This window comes from Salvelinus alpinus, chromosome 27, assembly GCF_045679555.1.
Source record: "Salvelinus alpinus chromosome 27, SLU_Salpinus.1, whole genome shotgun sequence".
NCBI classification, from domain to species: domain Eukaryota; kingdom Metazoa; phylum Chordata; class Actinopteri; order Salmoniformes; family Salmonidae; genus Salvelinus; species Salvelinus alpinus.
The window spans coordinates 44,743,667-44,770,507 of record NC_092112.1 but is presented as its reverse complement, the minus strand read 5'-3'; the positions used below and the strand labels follow the sequence as shown (position 1 = coordinate 44,770,507).

Sequence of the window (26,841 nt, the reverse complement as noted above, 5' to 3'; positions counted from 1 at the left end):
CCTACCAACCAGTAAGAATTCCGGCTCTCACAGACCTGTTAGTTTTTCTTTAAGAAGCCCTCCTGTTCTCCACTCATTACCTGTATTAACTGCACCTGTTTGAACTCATTACCTGTATAAAAGACACCTGTCCACACACTCAATCAAACAGACTCCAACCTCTCCACAATGGCCAAGACCAGAGAGCTGTGTAAGGACATCAGGACAATAGGACAATAGCCAAGCAGCTTGGTGAGAAGGCAACAACTGTTGGCACAATTATTAGAAAATGGAAGAAGTTCAAGATGACGGTCAATCACCCTCGGTCTGGGGCTCCATGCAAGATCTCACCTCGTGGGGCATCAATGATCATGAGGAATGTGAGGGATCAGCCCAGAACTACACGGCAGGACCTGGTCAATGACCTGAAGAGAGCTGGGACCACAGTCTCAAAGAAAACCATTAGTAACACACTACGCCGTCATGGATTAAAATCCTGCAGCGCACGCAAGGTCCCCCTGCTCAAGCCAGCGCATGTCCAGGCCCGTCTGAAGTTTGCCAATGACCATCTGGATGATCCAGAGGAGGAATGGGAGAAGGTCATGTGGTCTGATGAGACAAAAATAGAGCTTTTTGCTCTAAACTCAACTCGCCGTGTTTGGAGGAATAGAAGGATGAGTACAACCCCAAGAACACCATCCCAACCGTGAAGCATGGAGGTGGAAACATCATTCTTTGGGGATGCTTTTCTGCAAAGGGGACAGGACGACTGCACCGTATTAAGGGGAGGATGGATGGGGCCATGTATCGCGAGATCTTGACCAACAACCTCCTTCCCTCAGTAAGAGCATTGAAGATGGGTCGTGGCTCGGTCTTCCAGCATGACAACGACCTGAAACACACAGCCAGGGCAACTAAGGAGTGGCTCCGTAAGAAGCATCTCAAGGTCCTGGAGTGGCCTAGCCAGTCTCCAGACCTGAACCCAATAGAAAATCTTTGGAGGGAGCCGAAAGTCCGTATTGCCCAGCGACAGCCCCGAAACCTGAAGGATCTGGAGAAGGTCTGTATGGAGGAGTGGGCCAAAATCCCTGCTGCAGTGTGTGCAAACCTGGTCAAGAACTACAGGAAACGTATGATCTCTGTAATTGCAAACAAAGGTTTCTGTACCAAATATTCAGTTCTGCTTTTCTGATGTATCAAATACTTATGTCATGCAATAAAATGCAAATTAATTACTTAAAAATCATACAATGTGATTTTCTGGATTTTTGTTTTAGATTCCTTCTCTCACAGTTGAAGTGTACCTATGATAAAAATTACAGACCTCTACATGCTTTGTAAGTAGGAAAACCTGCAAAATTGTCAGTGTATCAAATACTTGTTCTCCCCACTGTATATGGAAGGACAGACAACTTTTTTTCAGGGACAGCCCGTCGAAGTTCCTTTGTTTTTTTTATTAGAAATTCTTGTGCATGTTCTTTTTTGTGCAGTCCATATTTATCATTATATGACAACAGCTCCAGCTCAAATTCAGCTTTACTACATTGTGACATTTGAAAAACGCTCATCTGGTGAGTACCTGCCTTACAACAGGCTTACAAGCCCTCAGTTCAGCCTCTCTGTCTATTGCGGACAGTCTGAGCACTGATGGATGGATTGTGCGTTCCTGGTGTAACTCGGGCAGTTGTTGCCATCCTGTACCTGTCCCGCAGGTGTGATGTTCGGATGTACCGATCCTGTGCAGGTGTTGTTACACGTGGTCTGCCACTGCAAGGATGATCAGCTGTCCGTCCTGTCTCCCTGTACCTCTGTCTTAGGCGTCTCACAGTACGGACATTGCAATTTATTGCCCTGGCCTCATCTGCAGTCCTCATGCCTCCTTGCAGCATGCCTAAGGTACGTTCACGCAGATGAGCAGGGACCCTGGGCATCTTTCTTTTGGTGGTTTTCAGAGTCAGTAGAAAGGCCTCTTTAGTGTCCCAAGTTTTCATAACTGTGACCTTAATTGCCTACCGTCTTTAAGCTGTTAGTGTCTTAACAACCGTTCCACAAGTGCATGTTCATTAATTGTTTATGGTTCATTGAACAAGCATGGGAAACAGTGTTTGAACCCTTTACAATGAAGATCTGTGAAGTTATTTGGATTTTTACAAATTATCTTTGAAAGACAGGGTCCTAAAAAAGGGACGTTTAGTTTTTTTGCTGAGTTTACACGTGTCAAATTGTCAAGACTTCAATTTTAGTTTTTTGCTCCAGGAACGTAACTTGCGTTTAATATTATGCCATGCCCCCATACTGTACTCCCTAGTCCCTATGTCCCTTAACCTCCCCTCCTCCAGATACATTATGTATGAAGTGGCACAGGTGAACCTGAAGTACCTGGTGTAGATCAAGTTCAACTACCAGACGTCCCTGTGGTAAAGGGGGCCGTAGTAGCCCACTACCACCCCTCCAAAAAGATCCAGCTGACCATGTAGCAACCCCACCGCTTCCAGCCCACACCCCACAACAAAGGACATCTTTGCCCCCTTTACCATCTTCCCAGCATAAGACCATGTTATGTTTTCATTCAGTAGTTTTAAAATCCTTGCCACTATATACATGGCTTATTGCAATAGCAGATAGCCATAAATTGGATTGATGTATTGGCCTTGGTTTTATGCAACTCAGTACGTACCTGTTTCAGTCTTTACTAAGTTACTAAGACTGTGGATCATGAGGTCAGAGTTTGCCTTTCAGAATGGCTGAATTGAGGTACCTGTGGAAATAGACTCTCATTAGAAAACAATATAAAAAGACTTGTCTGTAAAATTGTACATGTGTACCCATAGTCCTAGGTAGTATTTGAGGTAAAAGCAATGCTCTGTTATTTACTCTTAACTGCAATTTGGCACAGTTAAGGTATTAGTTTGGGCTGACAGCATTTAGACCACATTCTGTAAAATAAATGATTTACTTGGAGTGATTGTTGGTGTTATATCAATCTTGTCATGATTTAATGATAACCTCTGGGGTTACATGTACAGTATGTCTGGAGAATTAATGTCTACACCTAATATGTCAAACATCCCCAGGTGGCCCACTTACTGCATGTCTGTCATTTGGGGGTGACACAAGGGGAGATTCTCTGCGTGGTCAGACAATTTAAACACCACTCTCATTAATGTATTTTTGTCTTATTATTTGTCTGGATGAATTATACAACAAGGATCATTGGAGTATTTTTTCCCCCTTCAGACAGGACGTTTGAGGTCTGTTCCAGTCTTCTCAAAGATCTATACAACTATAGCTAAATACATTAATTTCATTGTAACCCAATTTGAACATCGCTTTCCATAAACTATATACCTGAAAATAATATTGTACTGGTTTATTATAAAGATGACCGCTGAGTTAGCTGTATGCTCCAGACACCCTCTGTCCCAGAATGCATCTTGACAATACATCTTTGAAAAAGCGGCGCGGCTAATTCAAGATGGCGGAGATGGACCAGCTGTTAGATGAGAGTAAGTAATAACACGAATTTTACAACACGTTTAAGCTACCAATGCCATTCTGTGAGGTAATTTGTTGTTTAAAACCTGGTAGGTTATTATTCACTGAATACTTGTCGCACCCCCCCATGAAGTGTTTGTAAGCTCCCGATTTCTAGACTCAAAAGCTAGCTAGTGAGCTAATGCTTGTTAGTTACTAAGGTTAGCTAGCTAGTTATCTGCTAACGTTAGCTAACTACACTAAACATAATTAGGCGATGGTCATAATGGCTAGTTAAAGTATAGCAACCTTGTAGTCCGTTAGCTAATGACTAAACTAGCTAATGTTAGCTAGCTGAGTTTTGTTTTGTTCAATTCTGAATTTTTATCCACTCACATTTTTGAGCCAAGGGTGTAACTAACGCTAAATTATGGGATAATAATTACCCAACCACGATGAGAGGTCTAGCTTACTGTTGTTGTAATAACACATTTAGTTAGCTAGTTGCTTACATTATCCACTGCTCCCTAAAATATATAGTTAGGTTTCTTGCTGCTATCATCTATAAACAAACCGCCTATTCAGCAGTCTTATCTGAAGACACTGACAGAACAGCTGTCTAGTGGGTGATGTGAGGCGTCATACTGTGTTGGCTTGCTGTCATCTGACATATTTTTCTGGTAACCTGTCCAAGCCACAATGACTGCCAGTTTCCTAGGTATTATTTAGAGGGTATATCTGCAGTTGAACAATAGCAAAGCAAATTCCCTGCCCGTGTTTGGTAAAATGCTGAGGGATGGGGTGGACTGTGTCAACTATTTTGTGGGCTCCTGATTGGCTCAGTGGTCTAAGGCACTGCATCTCAGTGCATCACTACAGTCCCTGTTTCGAATCCAGACTATCACATCCGGTTGTGATTGGGAGTACCAACATGCTGACCAGACCGGACGCGTGCGCGAGCGTCGCAAAATACATTTAGAAATCCATGTTATTCAATTATTGCACCCACACTGCTCGCGCGCGCCGAGCAGTGGAATGTCAGTGTTCTGCCACGATTCGGTTGGCCGTTTGATGTGTGGATTAATTGTCGGAGTAGAAGTCCTTGTGCATTTCAAGGAAAAATAGCAAGTCAATGTTTATATCCCAGGACAAATTAGCTAGCAACATCAAGCTAGCTAAATAGGACAAATTAACGTTAGCTAGCAAGTGCAAGCTAGCTAGCTAAATTGCCATACATGTTTAATGCTTTTCGACCTGTCCCCAAATTAATGTCATTGGTTCAGAGTTTGTTTTGACATTTTAAGCTGCGTGTCGTGATCGCGTTTGGTGTGGGAGGGAAAAATAAATGTATGCATGATGGCGCACGCGCGCAGCCGGTTTGGGTTCGGTGTTATAATGGCGCTGCACAATTTGGCCCAGCGTTTGGCCGGGGTAGGCCTTCATTGTAAATAATAATTTGTTCTTAACTGACATGCCTAGTTAAATAAAGGTAAAATAGGGGCCTCCCGGGTGGCGCAGTGGTCTAGGGCACTGCATCGCAGTGCTAGCTGCGCCACCAGAGTCTCTGGGTTCGCGCCCAGGCTCTGTCGCAGCCGGCCGCGACCGGGAGGTCCGTGGGGCGACGCACAATTGGCATAGCGTCGTCCGGGTTAGGGAGGGTTTGGCCGGTAGGGATATCCTTGTCTCATCGCGCTCCAGCGACTCCTGTGGCGGGCCGGGCGCAGGGCGCGCTAACCAAGGGGGCCAGGTACACAGTGTTTCCTCCGACACATTGGTGCAGCTGGCTTCCGGGTTGGAGGCGCGCTGTGTTAAGAAGCAGTGCGGCTTGGTTGGGTGGTGCTTCGGAGGACGCATGGCTTTCGACCTTCGTCTCTCCCGAGCCCGTACGGGAGTTGTAGCGATGAGACGAGATAGTAATTACTAGCGATTGGATACCACGAAAATTGGGGAGAAAATGGGATAAACATTTTTTTTAAAGAAATAAAGGTAAAATAAATATAAAATCTCAAATTCATAGAGCTAGCTATGGATGCAAGGAATGACCATCCATGATATAAAAATAATAGTTTTAAGCAACTTTTGTACTCGGGCAATACATGTTTTTGTTTTGTACATTTACTATGTTTACAAATGTTGCATTAAAACAGGCATATATTTTGGGTTCTAATGGGGGTAAGACAGTTAGCTCATGAGGCATTTATAAGTTATATTCAATAATTGATGGGTAAATATAATTAAGTCCCAAAAATTGATGTTTGACTGCAGATTGCCTCTTTAACAAACATTATAATTTAACTCTACAATCTATCAGAGGACCTGCTATTCTTTCCATCTGTATCTACCTTTGTCTGTTCAAGGTAGCCTTTCTCAATAGTTGACCCTTACTTGGGTTAATAAAGATGACATTCTCTCCAATAAGCATTGTTTTGTGTCACAACACTTTTAGTATTTGCATACAGATGTCCCTGGGCTAAAGTGTAAATCATAGTCCACAGACTCTGACTCCGAAGTTCCATTGTGACATAGCTACGAGGCTCTGAGACTACCATCTGCGCACCTCCCCACAATTCTCAACCTATTAATTTGAATGTGTTGAAAGTTGGAGAAATTCTTTCAGCTGGGCTGAGAATTCAAAAAGTATGTAAGCCAGTGGTTCAATATTCTAGAACACTGCGGTGCATAGTGAATAATAGCGCACACAGAACAGATCTACTGCTTCTTAGACTTGCTTTCAATAAGAATGACAGATCTATAACTCACATTTCGATGTGAATTTGGTCAGGTCGCCCAAAAAGTTACGTATTGCAGTTCTATGAGATATCTACTGCAGCCCTCAAACTCCACATACAACACCCGTTCTGCCAATCACATTCTGTTAAAGGTCCCCAAAGCGCACACATCTCTGAGTCGCTCGTCTATTTAGTTCGCTGCAGCTAGTGACTGGAACGAGCTGCAACAAACACTCAAACTGGACACATTTTTTGTTGTCCATATCGCCCAGCTCTACTTTGCGCACACACCTTTCTGTGTTTCACAACTGTTTGTATAGCTAATAAGCCTTGCAAATTGGCCTGCATGCTGCCCCGGATGGGAAGTAGGGGAAATGTGTGTGTGTGTGTGTGCAAAGCCAGAACAAAACAATGCCATCCATATTAGATTTTAATTTGGTGCGGGGGTTAACATCTAAAAACTGGATTTAATAGTTGGGGGAAAAATAAGGAACTTGTCTGCCCTGCATTAAAGACCAAAATTGTGATAAAGTATACCAGTTTCATTTAAGGCCCAAAAAATTGACAGCTGTGCCATATAGATTGCAAAAATAGTTGGGTAGATATTTTCGATATAAACATTACATGGTTTATGAACTGATACGCATAACGTAGAATTTTTCAATTTGAATTATTATACAAAATTCTTGCAACCAATAGAATGTTATATATATGGGGATACAACCTTCCCAGCTCTGCAGATTTTTCTGCGAAGAGACAGTCATTAGATAATTTATTTTGTTACTGTCCATATGTAGCTTGCTTTTGGTCAGGTCCAGGAATGGCTGAAGAATTGTGCAATATTTACCTGGAGCTAACCCTGCAGATAGCACTACTGGGTGATCTGAAAAGTTATAGTCAATCGATCAATAATATAATACTTTTAGCAAAAATGTTTATCTTTAATTTAAAATCTGTAGAAACTAGGAGAATAGAAATGTTCAGAACTTTTCTGAAACGGCACAGTTGAAAAATATATGGGAAATAGAAATCCAATATGGATGGTGTTAAGAAATAAATGGCAAGGGTTTGAATGGAGCTGAAGGGTGGGACTAATAGCAATATACTGTGTCCGTAAAATGTATATAGGTTCAGAACTTTTGTGAGACAGCAGTTAAAAATATGGCAAATATAAATCAAACTGTATAGACATCACAAATAGATGAGGTTGAGGGTAGAGGAAGAACAGGACTAAAAACAAATAAAATATAACTATTGTAAAAATAGATTGTGTCCATAAAATGTGTATAGTATGTAGGAGCCTATGTATTGTTTACTACAAGTAGGGGAATGGGTGGAAGGGTTAGTGGAAAATATATATATAAAAAATGTGTATGTATATCTCTATCAGTACCAGTCAAAAGTTTGGATACACCTACTCATTCCAGGGTTTTTCTTTCTTTTTTTTTTTTCTTTTTTTTTACATTGTAGGATAATAGTGAAGACATCAAAACTATGACATAACACATATGGAATCATGTAGTAACCAAAGAAGTGGTAAACAAATCAAAATATATTTCATATTTAATTTTTTTCAAAGTAGTCACCCTTTGCCTTGATGACAGCTTTGCACACTCTTGGCATTTTCTCAACCAGCTTCATGAGGTAGTCACCTAGAATGAATTTCAATTAATTGCCTTGTTAATTTGTGGAATTTCTTTCCTTAATGCGTTTGAGCCAATCAGTTGTGTTGTGACAAGGTACGGGGTGGTATACAGAAGATAGCCCTATTTGGTAAAAGACCAAGTTCAAATTATGGCAAGAACAGCTCAAATAAGCAAAGAGAAACAACAGTCCATCGTTACTTTAAGACATGGTCAGCCAATCCGGCAAATTTTTGTGCAATCGCAAAAACCATCAAGCGCTATGATGAAACTGGAAATGAAGATGCAGAGTTACATCTGCTGCCGAGCATAAGTTCATTAGTTACCAGTAGAGGTCGACCGAATATGATTTTAACGCCGATACTGATTATTGGAGGACCAAAAAAAGCCATCAATAAAATCAATTTATTCTCAAATAAATAATGAAACATGTTCAATTTGGTTTAAATAATGCAAAAACAAAGTGTTGGAGAAGAAAGTAGAAGTGCAATATGTGCCATGTAAGAAAGCTAACGTTTAAGTTCCTTGCTCAGAACATGAGAACATATGAAAGCTGGTGGTTCCTTTTAGCATGAGTCTTCCATATTACCAGGTAAGAAGTTTTAGGTTGTAGTTGTTATAGGAATTATAGGACTATTTCTCTCTATACGATTTGTATTTCATATACCTTTGACTATTGGATGTTCTTATAGGCACTTTAGTATTGCCAGTGTAACAGTATAGCTTCCATCCCAAGTCCTCGCCCCTACCTGGGCTCGAACCAGGAACACAACGACAACAGCCACCCTCAAAGCAGCGTTAACCATGCAGAGCAAGGGGAATAACTACTCCAAGTCTGAGAGCGAGTGACGTTTGAAACGCTATTAGCGCGCACCCCGCTAACTAGCTAGCCATTTCACATCGGTTACACAAGCCTAATCTCGGGAGTTGATAGGCTTGAAGCACAGCGAAGAGCTTCTGGCAAAACGCAGGAAAGTGCTGTTTGAATGAATGCTTACGAGCCTGCTGGTGCCTACCACCGCTCAGTCAGACGACTCTATGAAATCATAGACTTAGTTATTACATAATAACACACAGAAATATGAGCCTTAGGTCATTAATATGGTCGAATCCAGAAACTATCATCTCGAAAACAAGACCTTTATTCTTTCAGTAAAATACGTAATCGCTCCGTATTTTATCTTACGGGTGGCATCCATAAGTCTAAATATTCCTGTTACATTGTACAACCTTCAATGTTATGTCATAATTATGTAAAGTTCTGCCAAAATAGGCGGCCCAAATTGTAGCATATACACTTACTGCGTGCAATGAACGCAAGAGAAGTGACACAATTTCACCTCGTTAATATTGCCTGCTAACCTGGATTTCTTTTAGCTAAATATGCAGGTTTAAAAATATATACTTCTGTGTATTGATTTTAAGAAATGCATTGATGTTTATGGTTAGGTACACATTGGAGCAACGATACGCACCGCATCGATTACATGCAACGCAGGACACCCTAGATAAACTAGTAGTTTCATCAACCATGTGTAGTTAACTAGTGATTATGATTGATTGATTGTTTTTTATAAGATACTTATGTCATGCAATAAAATGCAAATGAATTACTTAAAAATCATACAATGTGATTTTCTGGATTTTTGTTTTAGATTCCGTCTCTCACAGTTGAAGTGTACCTATGATAAAAAATTACAGACCTCTACATGCTTTGTAAGTAGGAAAACCTGCAAAATCGGCAGTGTGTCAAATACTTGTTCTCCCCACTGTATGTATATATACAAAACAGAACAAAAAATATAACAAAAAATTCCACTTTGACATTATGGGGTATTGTGTGTAGACCAGTGACACAAACATCTTAATTTATACTATTTTTAATTCAGGCTGCAACACAATAATGTGGAAAAGGTCCGTGTGTGTGAACTATGAACTATGAATAGCTCCATTCTTGTGTATTTTATTTTCTTCCTGTTCCTTACTATTTTTATCTTTAAACTCTGCCATGTTGGGAAGGGCTCGTAAACAAGCATTTACTGTGAAGTCTACACCAGTTGTGACAAAAAAAATCCCAATCACTATTTAATAGAACATCCAATTTTGTTGTCTTTCTAAGTGAACAACAATGCTTAAACCACATTGAGGTCTTTTTTGTGTGTAGTTACCTTTTTAGTTCAGGTGCGCACCATCCAGACTGTTGTGTGTCTAGTGGTGTTGTAGCACACGTGTGATGGAGTTTTCTACACAAATGGCCACTGGATTAATGCAAGTATGTGTGATTCTACCAGGTAGGCATAGGTTACGTTGTTGATACCTTTCAATTGCCCGAAAAGTGTTAGGCCAGTGGTCACCAACCTTTTCTGAGTCAAGATCACTTTCGCAGTTTTACCTTAACCTCACACAAACAGTTTTGTAGGAATGAGGTTTGGGCAGTAGGCCTAATACATTATCACAGCATATTGAGTTTATGATTGGCCTGCCAATATTGTAAATCAGACCATATTATTTTTCAAAACTCGAGCTTTGATGAAATATATCAGTTGGTTTAGCACTTGTGAGGCACTGTGGAACATGAATTGAAATTATTAGCTTTTTTATTTTACTGGACTGATGGTACCTGCATCTGATGGTCAACGAGGTCAAATCACAAAGTCAGTGATGTTCGAAAAGTCAAACTGCATGTCTCATGCACAAATTCGTTGTTCCTATGACCAAAGATAACCCTGAAGGAGCTGCAAAGCTCCACAGTGGAGATTGTAGTATCTGTCCATAGGACCACTTTAAGCCGTACACTCCACAGAGCTGGGCTTTATGGAAGAGTGGCCAGAAAAAAGCCATTGCTTAAAGAAAAAAATAAGCAAACACGTTTGGTGTTCACCAAAAGGCAGTTGGGAGACTCCCCAAACATATGGAAGAAGGTACTCTGGTCAGATGAGACTGAAATTGAGCTTTTTGGCCATCGAGGAAAACGCTATGTCTGGCGCAAACCCAACACCTCTCATCACCCCGAGAACACCATTCCCACAGTGAATTGTTGTGGCAGCATCTTGCTGTGGGGATGTTTTTCATTTGCGGGGACTGGAAAACTGGTCAGAATTGAAGGAATGATGGATGGCGCTAAATACAGGGAAATTCTTGAGGGAAACGTGTTTCAATCTTCCAGAGATTTGAGACTGGGACGGAGGTTCACCTTCCAGTAGGACAATGACCCTAAGCATACTGCTAAAGCAACGCTTGAGTGGTTTAAGGGGAAACATTTTAATCTATTGGAATGGCCTACTCAAATCCCAGACCTCAATCCAATTGAGATTCTGTTGTATGACTTAAAGATTGCTGTACAACAGCGGAACCCATCCAACTTGAAGGAGCTGGAGCAGTTTTTTTTCCCTTGAATGGGCAAAAATCCCAGCGGCTAGATGTGCAAAGCTTATAGTCATACCCCAAGAGGCTTGCAGCTGTTTTTGCTGCACAAGGTGGCTTTACAAAGTATTGACTTTGGGGGGTGAATAGTTATGCACGCTCAAATTTTCAGATTTTTTTGTTGTCTTTATTGTTTGTTTACAATAAAAAATATTTTGCATCTTCAAAGTGGTAGGCATGTTGTGTAAATCAAGTGATACAACCCCCCCCAAAAAAATCTATTTTAATCCCAGGTTGTAAGGCAACAAAATAGGAAAAATGCCAAAGGGGTGAATACTTTCGCAAGCCACTGTATCAATGGTCATGAAGGAAGGAGACTGGGAAAGGGGGATACTTCAAAGTTTGGGAAAATAGACTGTCTAAACAATGAGGGAGCAGTTGTGACTTGTCAGGGTATTGTGAGTTTAATCTATTATTGATAACGCCATATGTTGTACATTTCCAGAGGGCAGTCTGTCAAATACTTTGAATGAGAAGCAAACAAAAGCTCACAACACGAGAGGACGACACACCCTGGTGTCCATGGAAACGGTGAGATGACCAATGTAGCCCTTCCTCCCATCTATGCCTTGGAACTCTTTAGGGCTCTTATGGATTTTATCTCTGGTAATTCAACCATTATTGATTAAGTCGGCACTGATACTCTTATCAGCACTTCCCATGAGTTGGGCTGGGAATTGCCACGGCCCTCACGATGCGATATCACAATACTTTGGTGCCGGTACGATATGTATTGCGATTCTCACGATTTATATACAGGTCCAGTCAAAAGTTTGGACACGCCTGTTCATTCAAGTTTATTTTTTTTGTGTACTATTTTCTACATTGTAGAATAATAGTGAAGACATCAACACTATGAAATAACACACATGGAATCATGTAGTAATCAAAATATATTTTACATTTGAGTTTCTTCAAATAGCCACGCTTTGCCTTGATGACAGCTTTGCACAGTTTTGGCATTCTCTCAACCAGCTTCATGAGGTATGCACCTGAAATGCATTTCAATTAACAGGTGTGCCTTGTTAATTTGTGGATTTTATTTCCTCAATGCGTTTGAGCCAATCAGTTGTGTTGTGACAAGGTAGGGGTGGTATACAGAAAATAGCCCTATTTGGTAAAATACCAAGTCCATATTATGGCAAGAACAGCTCAAAAAAGTAATGGACTGTCGTTTCTCTTTGCTTAAAGACATGGTCAGTCAATGCGGAAAATTTCAAGAACTTTGAAAGTTTCAAGTGCTGTCGCAAAAACCATCAAGCGCTATGATGAAACTGGCTCTCATGAGAACCTCCACAGGAAAGGAAGACCCAGAGTTACCTCTGCTGCAGAGGACAAGTTCATTAGTTACCAGCCTCAGAAATTGCAGCCCAAATATTATAATATATGCTTCACAGAGTTCAAGTATAGACGCATCTCAACATCAACTGTCCAGAGGAGACTGCGTGAATCAGGCCTTCATGGTCGAATTGCTGCAAAGAAACCACTACTAAAAGACACCAATAAGAAAAAGAGACTTGCTTGGGCCAAGAAACATGAGCAATTTTTTAATTTTTTATTTAACCTTCATCTAACTAGGCACGTCAGTTAAGAACAAATTCTTATTTACAATGACGGCCTACCGAGGAACAGTGGGTTAACTGCCTTGTTCAGGGGCAGAATGATAGATTTTTACCTTGTCAGCTTAGTGATTCGATACAGCAACCTTTCGATTACTGGCCCAATGCTAACCACTAGGCTACCTGCAATGGACATTAGACCGGTGGGAATCTGTCCTTTTGGTCTGAGTACAAATTGCGACGCAGAGTAGGTGAACGGATGATCTCCGCATGCGTAGTTCCCACCTTGAAGCATGGAGGAGGTGTGGGGGTGCTTTGCTGGTGTCACTGTCTGATTTTTATTTAGAATTCAATGCACACTTAACCAGCATGACAACCACACTTTTCTGCAGCGATACGCCATCCCATCTGGATTGCACTTAGTCCCACTATCATTTGTTTTTCAACAGGACAATGACCCAAAACACATCTAGGCTGTGTAATGGCTATTTGACCAAGAAGGAGAGTGATGGAGTGCTGCATCAGATGACCTGGCCTCCACAATCACCAGACCTCAACCCAATTGAGATGGTTTGGGATGAGTTGGCCTGCAGAGTGAAGGAAAAGCAGCCAACAAGTGCTCAGCATATGTGGGAACTCCTTCAAGACTGTTGGAAAAGCATTCCAGGTGAAGCTGGTTAAGAGAATGCCAAAAGTGTGCGAAACTGTCAAGACAAAGGGTGGCTACTATGAAGAATCAAAAATATATTTATAATTTTAAGTTACCTCATGATTCCATGTCATTTCAAAGTTTTGATGTCTTCACTGTTATTCTACAATGTAGGAAATAGTAAAAAACTGTATACTGTATGTATTGCAATTTGATGCTGTGATTTTATTGCGATTCAATGCTTCAAACATATTGCTCACCATATCTCTGCTGCAGAGGGACAAGATGGCCATGAGAACACTTTTATCAGTCATGGAAATCAAAGTGCTGAAAACAAATTGGCTATCTTTTTTAAAAAGATGGGGAACAAGCTATGAAGGAAAAATAGCCAACTAGCGCAAGAATGTGATATTGTCTATATAATCATCAAATAATATCACTATGTAACTATCACTTTTAGTTTTTTTACTACCCATGAGCAGTTTGTCTTTCTGTTCAAATAACCATCATTGGTCTGATTTGCACAATCAATTCTACCATGTTGACACTTCATTTGTATTTTTAACAAATCAGTTCCCCAGTTTCATCTTAGTTTTGCTTATTAAACTTTCCTACCCCATCTATCTGCACATTTTAAAAACATGGTAACTTATTACCTATATGCTGACCCTGCCCTCCCTGTGTCCAGCCGGGAGGGCAGAGCTCCAAGAGAAGCAGACTGTTCAGGGAAGAGGAGGAGCAGCGCCTCCCATCCAGATCCCCTAGAAGGAGCCAAAGGGTCACCTCTGTGCCCCAGGTAAGGGCTCCAGCTCACACAGCTGGGCAATGCAATCTCTCTTCAAATCAAATTAGTCACATGCGCCGAATATAACAGGTGTATCAACCTTAGTGAAATGCTTACTTACGAGCCCCTAACCAACAATGCAGTAAAAAAAAAGAAGGATAATAATAAGTAATAAAAGTAACAATTAATTAAAGAGTAGCAGTAAAATAACAATAGCGAGACTATACACGGGGGTACCGGTTAGTTGAGGTAATATGTACATGTAGGTAGAGTTCCCTCCCTATAGGCTGTCTCATCGTTGTCGGTGATCAGGGGTACCATTGTTGTGTCATCAGCAAACTTAATGATGGTGTTGGAATCGTGCCTGGCCGTACAGTCGTGAGTGAACAGGGAGAAACGGGGGGACCGAGCACGCATCCCTGAGGGGCCCCTGTGTTGAGGAGCAGCGTGGCGGATGTGTTGCTGTCTACCCTCACCACCTGGGAGCGGCTCATCAGGAAGTCCAGGATTCAGTTGCAGAGGGAGGTGTTTTGTCCCAGGATCCTTAGCTTAGTGATGAGCTCTGAGGGCACTATGGTGTTGAACGCTGAGCTGTAGTCAATGAATAGCATTCTCACACAGGTGTTCCTTTTGTCCAGGTGTGAAAGGGCAGTAGAGATTGCATCATCTGTGGATCTGTTGGGTCGGTATGCAAATTGGAGTGGGTCTAGGCTTTCTGGAATAATGGTGTTAATGTGAGCCATGATCAGCCTTTCAAAGCACTTCATGGCTACAGACGTGAGTGCTACGGGTTGGTAGTCATTTAGGCAGGTTACATTGGTGTTCTTGGGCACAGGCACTATGGTGGTCTGCTGTAAACATGTTGGTATTACAGACTCAGACAGGGAGAGGTTAAAAATGTCAGTGAAGGCACTTGCCAATTGGTCAGCGCTTGCTCGCAGTATTAGTCCTGGTAATCCGTCTGGCCCTGCGGCCTTGTGAATGTTGACCTGTTTGAAAGTCTTACTCACATCGGCTTCGGAGAGTGTGATCACACCCTTACTCGTCTTGTAGGCTCGTGTCACTGGGCGGCTCTCGGCTGTGCTTCCCTTTGTAGTCTAATGATTTGCAAGCCCTGCCACATCCGACGAGTGTCAGTCGGTGTAGTACGATTCGATTTTAGTCCTGTATTGATTCTTTGCCTGTTCGATGGTTCGTCGGAGGGCATATCAAGATTTCTTATTAGCTTCCTGGTTAGAGTCCCGCTCCTTGAAAGCGGCAGCTCTAGCCTTTAGCTCAGTGCGGATGTTGCATGTAATACATGGCTTCTGGTTGGAGTATGTACGTACGGTGACTGTGGGGAGGACGTCATCGATGCACTTATTGATGAAGCCAGTGACTGTTGTGTACTCCTCAATGCCATCGGAGGAATCCCGGCACATATTCCAGTCTGTGCTAGCAAAACATTCCTGTAGCTTAGCATCTGCCTCATCTGACCACTTTTTTATTGATCTAGTCACTGGTGCTTCCTGCTTTAATTTTTGCTTGTAATCAGGAGGATATAATTATTTTCAGATTTGCCAAATGGAGGGCGAGGGAGAGCTTTGTATGCGTCTGTGTTTGGAGTGAAGGTTGTCCAGAATGTTTTTCCTCTGGTTGCACATTTGACATGCTGGTAGAAATTTGGTAATACGGATTTAAGTTTCCCTGTGTTAAAGTCCCCGGCTTCTAGGAGTGCCGCCTCTGGGTGAGCATTTTCTTGTTTGCTTATGGCGGAATACAGCTCATTCAATGCTGTCTTGGTGCCAGCCTTTGACTGTGGTGGTATGTAAACAGCTATGAAAAATACAGATAATGTGGTCTACAGCTTATGAGATACTCTACCTCAGGCGAGCAAAATACATAGTCCGCCGCCCCTTGTCTTACCAAACGCCTCTTCTATCCAGCCGGTACAGCGTATAACCAGCCAGCTGTATGTTGATAATGTCGCCGTTCAGCCACGAATCCGTGAAGCATAAGATATTATAGTTTTTAATGTCCTGTTGGTATTTTAATCTTGTGCGTAGGTCATTGATTTTATTCTCCAAAGATTGTTATCAAAATGGAAGGAAGGTTTTTTGATCGCCTACGATTACTCAGAAGGCAGCCAACCATTTGGCCCCTATTTCTCCACCTCTTCACGCAAATCACGGGGATCTGTGCCTGTTCAGAGAACGCAGTATATCATTCACGTCAGGCTCGTTAAAGGGGAAAAAAGGTTACTCACCACGGACTGGCAGAAATCACAATCCTGATGTCCAGAAGTTATTTTCGGTCATAAGAGACGGTAGCGGCAACATTATGTACAGTTGAAGTCGGAAGATTACATACACTTAGGTTGGAGTCATTTAAACTCGGTTTTTCAACCACTCCACAAATTTCTTGTTAACAAACTATAGTTTTGGCAAGTCGGTTAGGACATGTACTTTGTGCATGACACAAGTCATTTTTCCAACAATTGTTTACAGGCAGATTATTTCACTTATAATTCACTGTATCACAATTCCAGTGGGTCAGAAGTTTACATACACTAAGTTGACTGTGCTTGGAAAATTCCAGAAAATGATGTCATGGCTTTAGAAGCTTCTGACAGGCTAATTGACATCATTTGAGTCAATTGGAGGTGTACCTGTGGATGTTTTTCAAGGCCTACGTTCAAACTCAGTGCCTCTTTGCTTGACATCATGGGACAATCAAAACAAATCAGCCAAGACCTGATTACCTGAAATAATTGTAGACCACCACAAGTCTGCTTCATCCTTGGGAGCAATTTCCAAATTCCTGAAGGTACCACGTTAATCTGTTCAAACAATAGTACGCAAGTATAAACACCATGGGACCCCGCAGCCGTCATACCGCTCAGGAAGGAGAAGCGTGCTGTCTCCTAGAGATGAACATACCTTGGTGCGAAAAGTGCAAATCAATCCCAGAACAACAGCAAAGGACCTTGTGAAGATGCTAGAGGAAACGGGTACAAAAGTATCTTTATCCAAAGTAAAAGGAGTCCTATATCGACATAACCTGAAAGGCTGCTTAGCATGGAAGAAGCAACTGCTCCAAAACCGACATAAAAAAGCGAGACTACGATTTGCAACTGCACATGGGGACAAAGATTGTACTTTTTGGAGAAATGTCCTCTGGTCTGATGAAACAAAAATAGAACTGTTTGGCCATAATGACTATCGTTATGTTTGGAGGAAAGTGGGGGATGCTTGCAAACCGAAGAACACCATCCCAACCGTGAAGCACGGGGGTGGCAGCATCATGAGGCACTAAACAAAATAGATAGCATCATGATGAGGAAAATTATGTGGATATATTGAAGCAACATCTCAAGACATCAGTCAGGAAGTTAGAGCTTGGTTGCAAATGGGTCTTCCAAATGGACAATGACCCCAAGCATACTTCCAAAGTTGTGGCAAAATGGCTTAAGGACAACAAAGTCAAGGTATTGAAGTGGCCATCACAAAGCCCTGACCTCAATCCTATAGAAAATGTGTGGGGAGACCTGAAAAAGCTTGTGTGAGCAAGGAGGCCTACAAACCTGACTCAGTTACACTAGCTCTGTCAGCAGGAATTGGCCAAAATTCACCCAACTTATTGTGTGAAGCTTGTGGAAGGCTACCTGAAATGTTTGACCCAAGTTAAACTATTTAAATGCAATGCTACCAAATACTTATTGAGTGTGTTAACTTCTGACCCACTGGGAATGTGATAAAAGTTGAAATAAATCATTCTCTCTACTATTATTCTGACATTTCACGTTCTTAAAATAAAATGGTGATCTTAACTGACCTAAGACAGGACATTTTTACTAGGATTAAATGTCAGGAGTTGTGAAACTGAGTTTAAATGTATTTGGCTAAGGTGTATGTAAACTTCCGACTTCAACTGTACAAAATAAGTAAAATAATGTGCAAATAAACGACCCAAAAAACACAATCGGTTGAACACGTAAAACGTCTGCCTTCTCCAACACCATTTTAGTATATTTGCATATATTTTTACATCATAAAGAAGTAATGTGAATCATTGCCTATCATTTATCAACTTGTCAGGATCTGATTAACCTAGATGTCTCTAACTTAATTCTTGTTAATTTGTTTGGTATGTTTTCTTGTAGAAGTTTACTGCTGTGACAACCCCAGATAAGAAAGTGTCTCAGAGAATCCGTCAGCGATTGAGAAACCTCCTCAAACTGCCTAAAGCACACAAATGGTGCATCTACGAGTGGTTTTACTCTAACATAGACAGGTAAGCTGTATTACATACTTTCACAGTGAGTTATTCTAAGTTCTTTATTCCATTGAGCTCTGCCAACTTTTTCTCCTTCCAGACCTTTATTTGAAGGGGACAATGACTTCTGCCTGTGTCTGAAAGAGTCCTTTCCTAACCTGAAGACCAGGAAGTTGATCCGTGTGGAGTGGGGGACAATCAGGAGACTGATGGGAAAACCCAGACGGTATTGTTTATTATTACAGCATATTTTCTTTTCAAAGCCTGGCCCTCCAAATCAGATTTTTATTTCAAAGCTCTCTTACATAGAACATTGTCCTGATCATATAGGCCTAGACCATGTCTAAAACAACAAAAAATACACTAAGTTCATACATTTTCTGTCATTTAAATTGTAAAGTCATGTCTTTCTACACAATACCACTACTAATGTATCCAATCTGGGAGGTAAACTTGATAAAGTATTCAATCATTTTGCTGTGTATTTCAGATGGAATCAAGGCATTAGAATGTACCAGAGGCCACCAAAATAGAGCTCCTTCTGCTAAAAAATGTAACCCGGGTGGCCTGGCTGGTTATGTACTTGTGGAAAACACTGATCCCTAGCCACCAATGATACATCTTATTTCAGAAAGGAAACACCACATAGAAACATGTTTAACCATTTATTGAATAATGCAGGTCTTGGCGATATAGGCTCTGCTCCTTCAGCATCAATATATACAATTAACTACAAGCAGTGAGTGTGGTAAGCTATACCAATCCCCCAAAACAGCAGAACCAGACTACTGTGTAGCTACGGCAGAAAGCACTGTTTAGATATTATCAAATGATCCAGCTAAGTCATTCTACCATTACAAGGCTGTGTCCTGACTGGCCTATGAGGATCAGGTTACAGTGGATCATGGTTCTACAGAGAGATCTCTTCCTCCCGTACAGGGGGTGAGGTATAGAGTGATTGGTCGGGGGGTTTATGACCTCACGCCCATCGTACATTTTAAGGCAGCAGCCAACTCCCTTCTGGTCTGTAACGTGAGACTGGAATGTCTGTGTGCCTTAGGAAGAGTTTACAGCCCAAAACTCCAGAACATCAAATAAATTGACTTTTGGACATTATATTTCAGCCAAAATGGTGGTAAAACAATCATGGATGGAATATGAAAATGAATGTCGATTTTTGTGATGTCATTAACTTAAATGAAGAGTTATCATGTATATGATGTTTACATTCTTTTTGTTGTGTAGAAAATATCCATATCAAAGAGAACTGATTTTAGTTGTCTAAACGAGATCATAGTAAGTTCTAATTCCTTGCCTTGTAACTAGCTACGCGCCAGGGAACCCAGAGAGCATGTCATAAAGACGGAAATGCCCCTTTTGACCCGAGGTTATAAAACATGTGCGCTAAGAATTTACATATCAGACTAAGTTGACCATGCCCTGCAGCCGCGAAATGCAACACGAATTTGAGGAAGACAAAGGAACCTCTTAACAATCAATGCTACGGTTGATTACTGTATCTAGGAAGGTGAATTCAAGCAGGACCACCCAGGTTTTCTTTTCAAGTCACCGGTTGTCTACACGGCCCTCCTACCCACGATGGGAGCGTCGACACGGCTGATTAGCCTCCTCAGAAGCTCACTCTCACAGAGTTAAGTGGGCATTGTGTCAAGAAGCAGTGCGGCTTGGTTGGGTTGTGTTTCGGAGGACGCATGGCTCTCGACCTTCGCCTCTCCCGGGTCCGTACGGGAGTTGCAGCGATGAGACAAGACTGTAACTACCAATTGGATACCACGACATTGGGGAGAAAAAGCGGTAAAAAAAGGGGAACAACCACTCCAAGTCTCAGAGCGAGTGACGTTTGAAACGCTATTAGCGCGCACCCCACTAACTAGCTAGCCATTTCACATCGGTTACACCAGCCTAATCTCGGGAGTTGATAGGCTTGAAGTCATAAACGGCTCAATGCTTGAAGCACAGCGAAGAGCTGCTGGCTAAACGCACGGAAGTGCTGTTTGAATGAATGCTTACGAGCCTGCTGGTGCCTACCATCGCTCAGTCAGACTGCTCTATCAAATCATAGACTTAATTATAACATAATAACACACAGAAATTTGAGCCTTAGGTCATTAATATGGTCGAATCCAGAAACTATCATCTCGAAAACAAGACGTTTATTCTTTCAGTGAAATACGGAACCGTTCCGTATTTTATCTAACGGGTGGCATCCATAAGTCTAAATATTCCTGTTACATTGCACAACCTTCAATGTTATGTCATGATTACGTAAAGTTCTGGCAAATTAGGCGGCCCAAACTGTTGCATATACACTGACTGCGTGCAATGAACGCAAGAGAAGTGACACAATTTCACCTGGTTAATATTGCCTGCTAACCTGGATTTCTTTTAGCTAAATATGCAGGTTTAAAAATATATACTTCTGTGTATTGATTTTAAGAAATGCATTGATGTTTATGGTTAGGTACACATTGGAGCAACGACAGTCCTTTTTCGCGAATACGCACCGCATCCATTATATGCAACGCAGGACACGCTAGATAAACTAGTAATATCATCAACCATGTGTAGTTAACTAGTGATTATGATTGATTGTTTTTTATAAGATAAGTTTAATGCTAGCTAGCAACTTACCGTGGCTTCTTACTGCATTCGCGTAACAGGCAGTCTCCTCGTGGAGTGCAATGTAATCAGGTGGTTAGAGCGTTGGACTAGTTAACTGTAAGGTTGCAAGATTGAATCCCCGAGCTGACAAGGTAAAAATCTGTCATTCTGCCACTGAACAAGGCAGTTAACCCACCGTTCCTAGGCTGTCGTTGAAAATAAGAATGTGTTCTTAACTGACTTGCTTAGTTAAATAAAGGTGTAAAAAAAACAACCCCAAATTTTTTTGGGGGTGTGTCCAAAAATACAGATTTCCGATTGTTATGAAAACTTGAAATCGGCCATTCCGATTAATCGGTCGACCTCTAGCCCTCACCCACCCTCAGGTCCCAGACGTGCTCAATGGGATTGAGATCCGGGCTCTTCGCTGGCCATGGCAGAACACTGACATTCCTGTCTTGCAGGAAATCACGCACAGAACGAGCAGTATGGCTGGTGGCATTGTCATGCTGGAGGGTCATGTCAGGATGAGCTTGCAGAAAGATTACCACGTGAGGTGGGATGATGTCTTCCCTGTAACGCACAGCGTTGAGATGTCCTGCAATGACAACAAGCTCAGTCCGATGATGCTGTGACACACCGCCCATACCATGACGGACCCTCCACCTCCAAATCAATCCCGCTCCAGAGTACAGGCCTCGGTGTAACGCTCATTCCTTTGACGATAAATGCAAATCCGACCATCACCCCTGGTGGGACAAAACCCTGACTCGTCAGTGAAGAGCGGTGGGTTTATGCCCATGGGCGGCGACGTTGCTGGTGAGGACCTGCCTTACAACTGTCCGCAATAGGGCTTGTAGGCCTGCCTGAGCACTGATGGAGGGATTGTGCGTTCCTGGTGTAACTCGGGCAGTTGTTGTTGCCATCTTGTACCTGTCCCGCAGGTGTGATGTTCTGATGTACCAATCCTGTGCGGTTGTTGTTGTTACATGTGGTCTGCCACTGCGAGGACAATCAGCTGTCCGTCCTGTCTCCCTGTAGCGCTGTCTTGCGCGTCTCACAGTACGGACATTACAAAGTATTGCCCTGGCCACATCTGCAGTCCTCATGCCTCCTTGCAGCATGCCTAAGGCACGTTCTCCCAGATGAGCAGGGACTCTAGGCATCTTTATTTTGATGTTTTTCAGAGTCAGTAGAAAGGCCTCTCTAGTGTCCCGAGTTTTCAGAATTGTGACCTTAATTGCCTACCGTCTGTAAGCTGTTAGTGTCTCAACGACCGTTCCACAGGTTCATGTTCATTAGTTGCTTATGGTTCCTTGAACAAGCATGGGAAACGGTGTTTAAACCCTTTACAATGAAGATCTGTGAAGTTATTTGGATATTGCTTGATCGCTAACAGCTAATCGCCATATGGGTGTTTAGCAAGCCAACCGCATGCTAGGTAATGCTAGTATCTACTGCTCATCCAACACAGCTGAAAATATAGCAAGCCTTGATTGGTCATCTCACAGCTGTAAAGCGTCAGCTTCCCCACTAAGGTACACGGTGATAACTTGAAATCTGAGGAAGAAAGCTTATGGTTTGGGTTAGGCAGTAGTAACTATTTCAAATGAAGCTGTACTTCTGTGAATATATTCTTAATGATGGAAAGACCCAGAAAAGTTTAGCCGACGACAGACTTACGCTATCCGAGTAGCACAAGATATTACGCTGCTCGACTGCTGAACAGTGTGTGTAGCGGCCCGCAGCATTTGGGCCAGCACAATGGTGGTAGATATGAGTCACGCTCCACTAAAATGACTAGCAGTGTGAGCTGCATCAGGGTATTAGATGCCTTGCATATGCACCATGTACAAGCATGCATGATAATGCACGTAACCTTGCTTACCACTATCCCAAAAATGTGTGCCATCGTACTGCGATGCTCCAAGCAGATGCTATTGAAGGGGTAGATAGTGTTGGCATCTGTCACCACAACATCGTGTGCTATTGGCAATAGCAATAATAGCAACCATGCCATAACGACTATGTGCAGATGATACAGGACGTAACAACCAATGCATGAATTAGCACAAGATCATGGATACGGAGCCTAACCATGCACATGCTCCCACGAATGCAATATCGGCAGCCATTCCATTTATGCAATACTGTGTGTAGATAATGAAATTAACTTAAATGTTCCCCTCTAGGTGTTCGTCTGCATTCTTTTCGGAGGAGCGGACTGCACTGAGACAGAAGAGGCAGAAGATGCGTCTGCTGCAGCAGAGGAAGCTTGCCGACGTGTCACACTGCAAAGACCTCCCTGATGAGATTCCCCTGCCGCTCGTCATAGGAACCAAAGTCACTGGTACAACACTGTTGTCATGGCAACCAAAGTGACTTGTTAAATATCAGCAGCCCTTACCCTAGAAGTAGCTATCATAGTCACTGGTAAAATATCCACAAACCTGTAGCCAAAGTCACCTGCAAATATCTCCAGATTAGATTTCCTCGTTTTTGTATGTGCAGCCAGCTTTGAGTATTGATAATGTCTGTGTGTATTCCAGCATGTCTCAGGGGAGTCCATGACGGCCTGTTCACTGGGCAGATTGATGCTGTGGATACAGGCGCTGCCACTTACCGTGTGACCTTTGACCAGAATAGGCTGGGCACACACACTGTGCCTGACTACGAAGTGTTGGTATGCCTGCCTAGCCTTCATAACACTCATTCAGCATTGATATGTTAGAACTGGGATTCTAACCTCATCAGACATCACGAACACATAAGTCTTTGGCCATCACTAGCAGTTCTGTCCAAACCCCAAGAAAGCATTACCAACCTAGAAGACGATACATTTTTCTTCCTCGATCACGCTCATATGCTTTCGGAAAATCAGCAACAAGGGAGGGAAAATGTACAAGATATTGCCAATACCATGGTGATTTATTGCATTACCAGCTAGAGTTTATTTAAAATATCTGTTGTGTTTCTTCCCCCTCCAGAGTAACGAGCCTAACGAGACCATGCCCATCTCAGCCTTTGCCCAGAAACAGAGACCCTCCCGCTTCCAGAACTTCATGACCCCACCTAGGGAAACGTACCCCTCTGCCACCACACCCGTCCTCATGGTAAGCATGAAACAAGGGCTTCAGTGCACATTATAGTTGCCTTTCCAGTTTTATTTGTGATCATGTGAGATTACGGTGAGCGCTTCATGTACTTCTATTGCTATAAGATGATTATGACGGAGACTTAAATTGAATATTGTTTTGTTTATTTGGAATTGACGCGTCAATTCCTGTGACAGGACAACGACCCCCTCATCGGCCAGTCTCCATGGAAAAGAAAACTCTCCGGAGCGGAAGGGGACACACTCGGCGGATTCCCTGTCAAGTTCCTCGTTCAAGTGGTGAGTGTTCCTGTCTTGGCTTTGCCTCTAGGATCATGTATCATAGTGTAAATATGTCCCACTAAAATCTCTCCCTCTCCTCTGTCTCATAGACGAGGCTTTCCAAGATCCTTATGATCAAGAAGGAACACATCAAGCACTTGAAAGATATGAACTCAGAGGCTGAAAAACTGGTATGGTCATAGATAATTCTATAACAATATTATAACAGAATATATAGTATATTCAGTCAAATAAATTGGAAATAAGTGACAAAAAGTAAATGTATACCACTTGACATTGATGTGTGTGTTGTTTGTCTTTGTAGAAGTCACACTCAATGCCTATAGGCCTGGAGTTCCAGAAGCGTTATGCCACCACAGTACTGGAGCTGGAGCAGCTCAATAAGGACCTGAACAAGGTGCTGCACGAGGTCCAGCAGTTCTGCTGCGAGGTGACGACTTCTTTCGGGCTCATCAAATAAATGGGCTATATTTGATCGTTTTGCAGCTAGATGTGTAACATGTAGCCTTGCCTCTTGTGAGGGTACTTAGTGAGAAGACATACCGAAGACTAGCAAAACATCATCAATAGTCGTTTTAGATTTGTCATCAGCAAAAGGGCGTCTTAATAATAATGTAAATAAAATGTGTTTTTGTTTCCAAAGCTTATATGAACTTCTTTCTCTTCGGCTGCTCCCAGAACAGTTTTGCAACAACATGAATCTAAGTATGTATGTCCCTGCGCCCTCTCCAGCTGGCCCCAGATCAGGGCATGGCGCCTGCGGACCGGCCCACAGAGCTGCGTCAGCACTGTGAGGAAGAGGCCAAGGAGATAGTGCAGCAGACCAACTCCCTCCGCGACGACCAGCAGTGTGTTTCTAACCCCAGCCTCACACGCCTCATCTCAGGCCTCACCGCCTTGTTGCTTCAGATCAAGGTTAGTGTAAGATACACTCACAGCCTCACAGCCCTGCTCAAGTTATTTGTTTGCCTGATCATGTATTTGTTTGCGCTCCAGTGTCTGGCTGAGGGAGGAGACCTGAACTCCTTTGAATTTAAATCACTGACGGACTCTCTGAATGACATAAAGAGCTCAATAGACCCCTCCAACCTCAGGTGAGTGCCTCTACATATCACACCCATTCTCTGCCCCAATGTGTTGTCCTATGCAGGGAGTTATATGGCGGTGATAGAAGTCTTCAGGGAAAGGTCTATAAATATGGCCAAGATGACAGGTGCATGTTCACATGGTCAAAATGTGTGTCTTGTCTGTGCAGTTGCTTCCAGAACAACGTAGAGATCCACGTAGCACACATCCAGAGTGGCCTGAGTCAGCTGGGAAACCTCCATGCCTTTGCAGCCAACAACACCAACACGGTCTGAAGCCGGCATCATTACCACACACAGAGAGCAGACTGGTCAGCACCAACTAAGTGGAACATACACACACACCATCTCGAATGACTGAAAGAAAAGATGTCCTTTGTGGATCCCCTAACTTCCCTCCAAAAAAGGCCCCACTGAAATGATCTGGATCAATGTATTTTTTAGGTTGTGGGGAAATATCCTGATGTTTATCAGTCTGTCATCCACTTTTATTGTGGATGTCTTTGAAAATTATTTGCTTACTATAATGAAAACTGAAATTTTTTAATGTCAAAATTTCCTGTTGTAGATGATTCTATAGTCTCAAGGGCCAAACAGTACGTTAAGCAGTTTCTATAATAATCCATATTTATTTATTTTTGAGTGACATAACAATATTTACCATTTGGCGCTTCCCTTTGAGTCAATGTCTTGTGTTCCTTTACTCAACTGGTAGTAAGCACAGGGGAGGCTAAAGAATGTTTTGTACATTTTCTTTATTGTAGATGTATGTAAAATACCTTTATGATTACTAGGATTTATCGTTAACCTTTCTGTAACATACTCAAAGATGGCTTTTGTAATTTTGTGTGCACTGAGAAGAGATTTTTGTATTTTTGTAAAAGGCGGTTTGACAGTCTCAAACAGGGCATTGCTATTGCTGAAAGCTCACATCAGGCCTACATCACTGACGTAACCGAAATTCAAACACAAAACTGAGTCGGTAAAGTTTGTTACCAGAATTTCTCCATTTCACCATTGGTTTTGTAAATCTGTATATGGGAATGCCCCAGGGCAATTGTACATATTCCTTGCTGTCATTTTGTATTAAACATATAGCAAAGCAAACTGATTACATGCATTTGTGACAATTTGATAAGGATAGGTAAAACAAATACTACACAGCACTGGTACATTAAATGTCGTATATATTTTGCATGTTTGCAAACGAAGACAATTAAAATATTTATGGAAATATACAAAA

At 42.2% G+C, this 26,841-nt stretch overlaps 1 protein-coding gene across 3 annotated transcripts; it reads left to right on the top strand.

The window, feature by feature from the left end:
- The first annotated feature begins 3,382 nt into the window (after nt 1-3,382).
- On the top strand, nt 3,383-26,705 carry LOC139556628 (protein lin-9 homolog). Of its 3 annotated transcripts, XM_071370814.1 has the most exons (14): nt 3,383-3,485; nt 11,694-11,779; nt 14,145-14,252; nt 18,382-18,512; nt 18,595-18,720; nt 23,309-23,466; nt 23,666-23,799; nt 24,104-24,229; nt 24,409-24,510; nt 24,603-24,683; nt 24,818-24,943; nt 25,246-25,428; nt 25,510-25,607; nt 25,769-26,705. In XM_071370814.1, exons 1-14 carry the CDS (start codon nt 3,455-3,457, stop codon nt 25,872-25,874), a joined length of 1,596 nt encoding a protein of 531 aa, XP_071226915.1. In that variant the 5' UTR covers nt 3,383-3,454; the 3' UTR covers nt 25,875-26,705. The 3 variants fall into 3 exon arrangements, with proteins under 3 accessions (XP_071226915.1, XP_071226919.1, XP_071226916.1); XM_071370815.1 differs by lacking the exon at nt 11,694-11,779 and having other exon boundaries at nt 3,394-3,485; XM_071370818.1 differs by lacking the exons at nt 11,694-11,779; nt 14,145-14,252 and having other exon boundaries at nt 3,388-3,485.
- The last annotated feature ends 136 nt before the right edge of the window (nt 26,706-26,841 follow it).

Bases quoted from the DNA above. Each gene is read 5' to 3' on its own strand.
- LOC139556628 (XM_071370814.1), top strand. From the start codon at position 3,455: ATGGCGGAGATGGACCAGCTGTTAGATGAGA. The intron at 18,513-18,594 runs GTAAGCTGTATT...TTCTCCTTCCAG, and splicing joins TTTTACTCTAACATAGACAG to ACCTTTATTTGAAGGGGACA. The intron at 25,429-25,509 runs GTTAGTGTAAGA...TTTGCGCTCCAG, and splicing joins CCTTGTTGCTTCAGATCAAG to TGTCTGGCTGAGGGAGGAGA.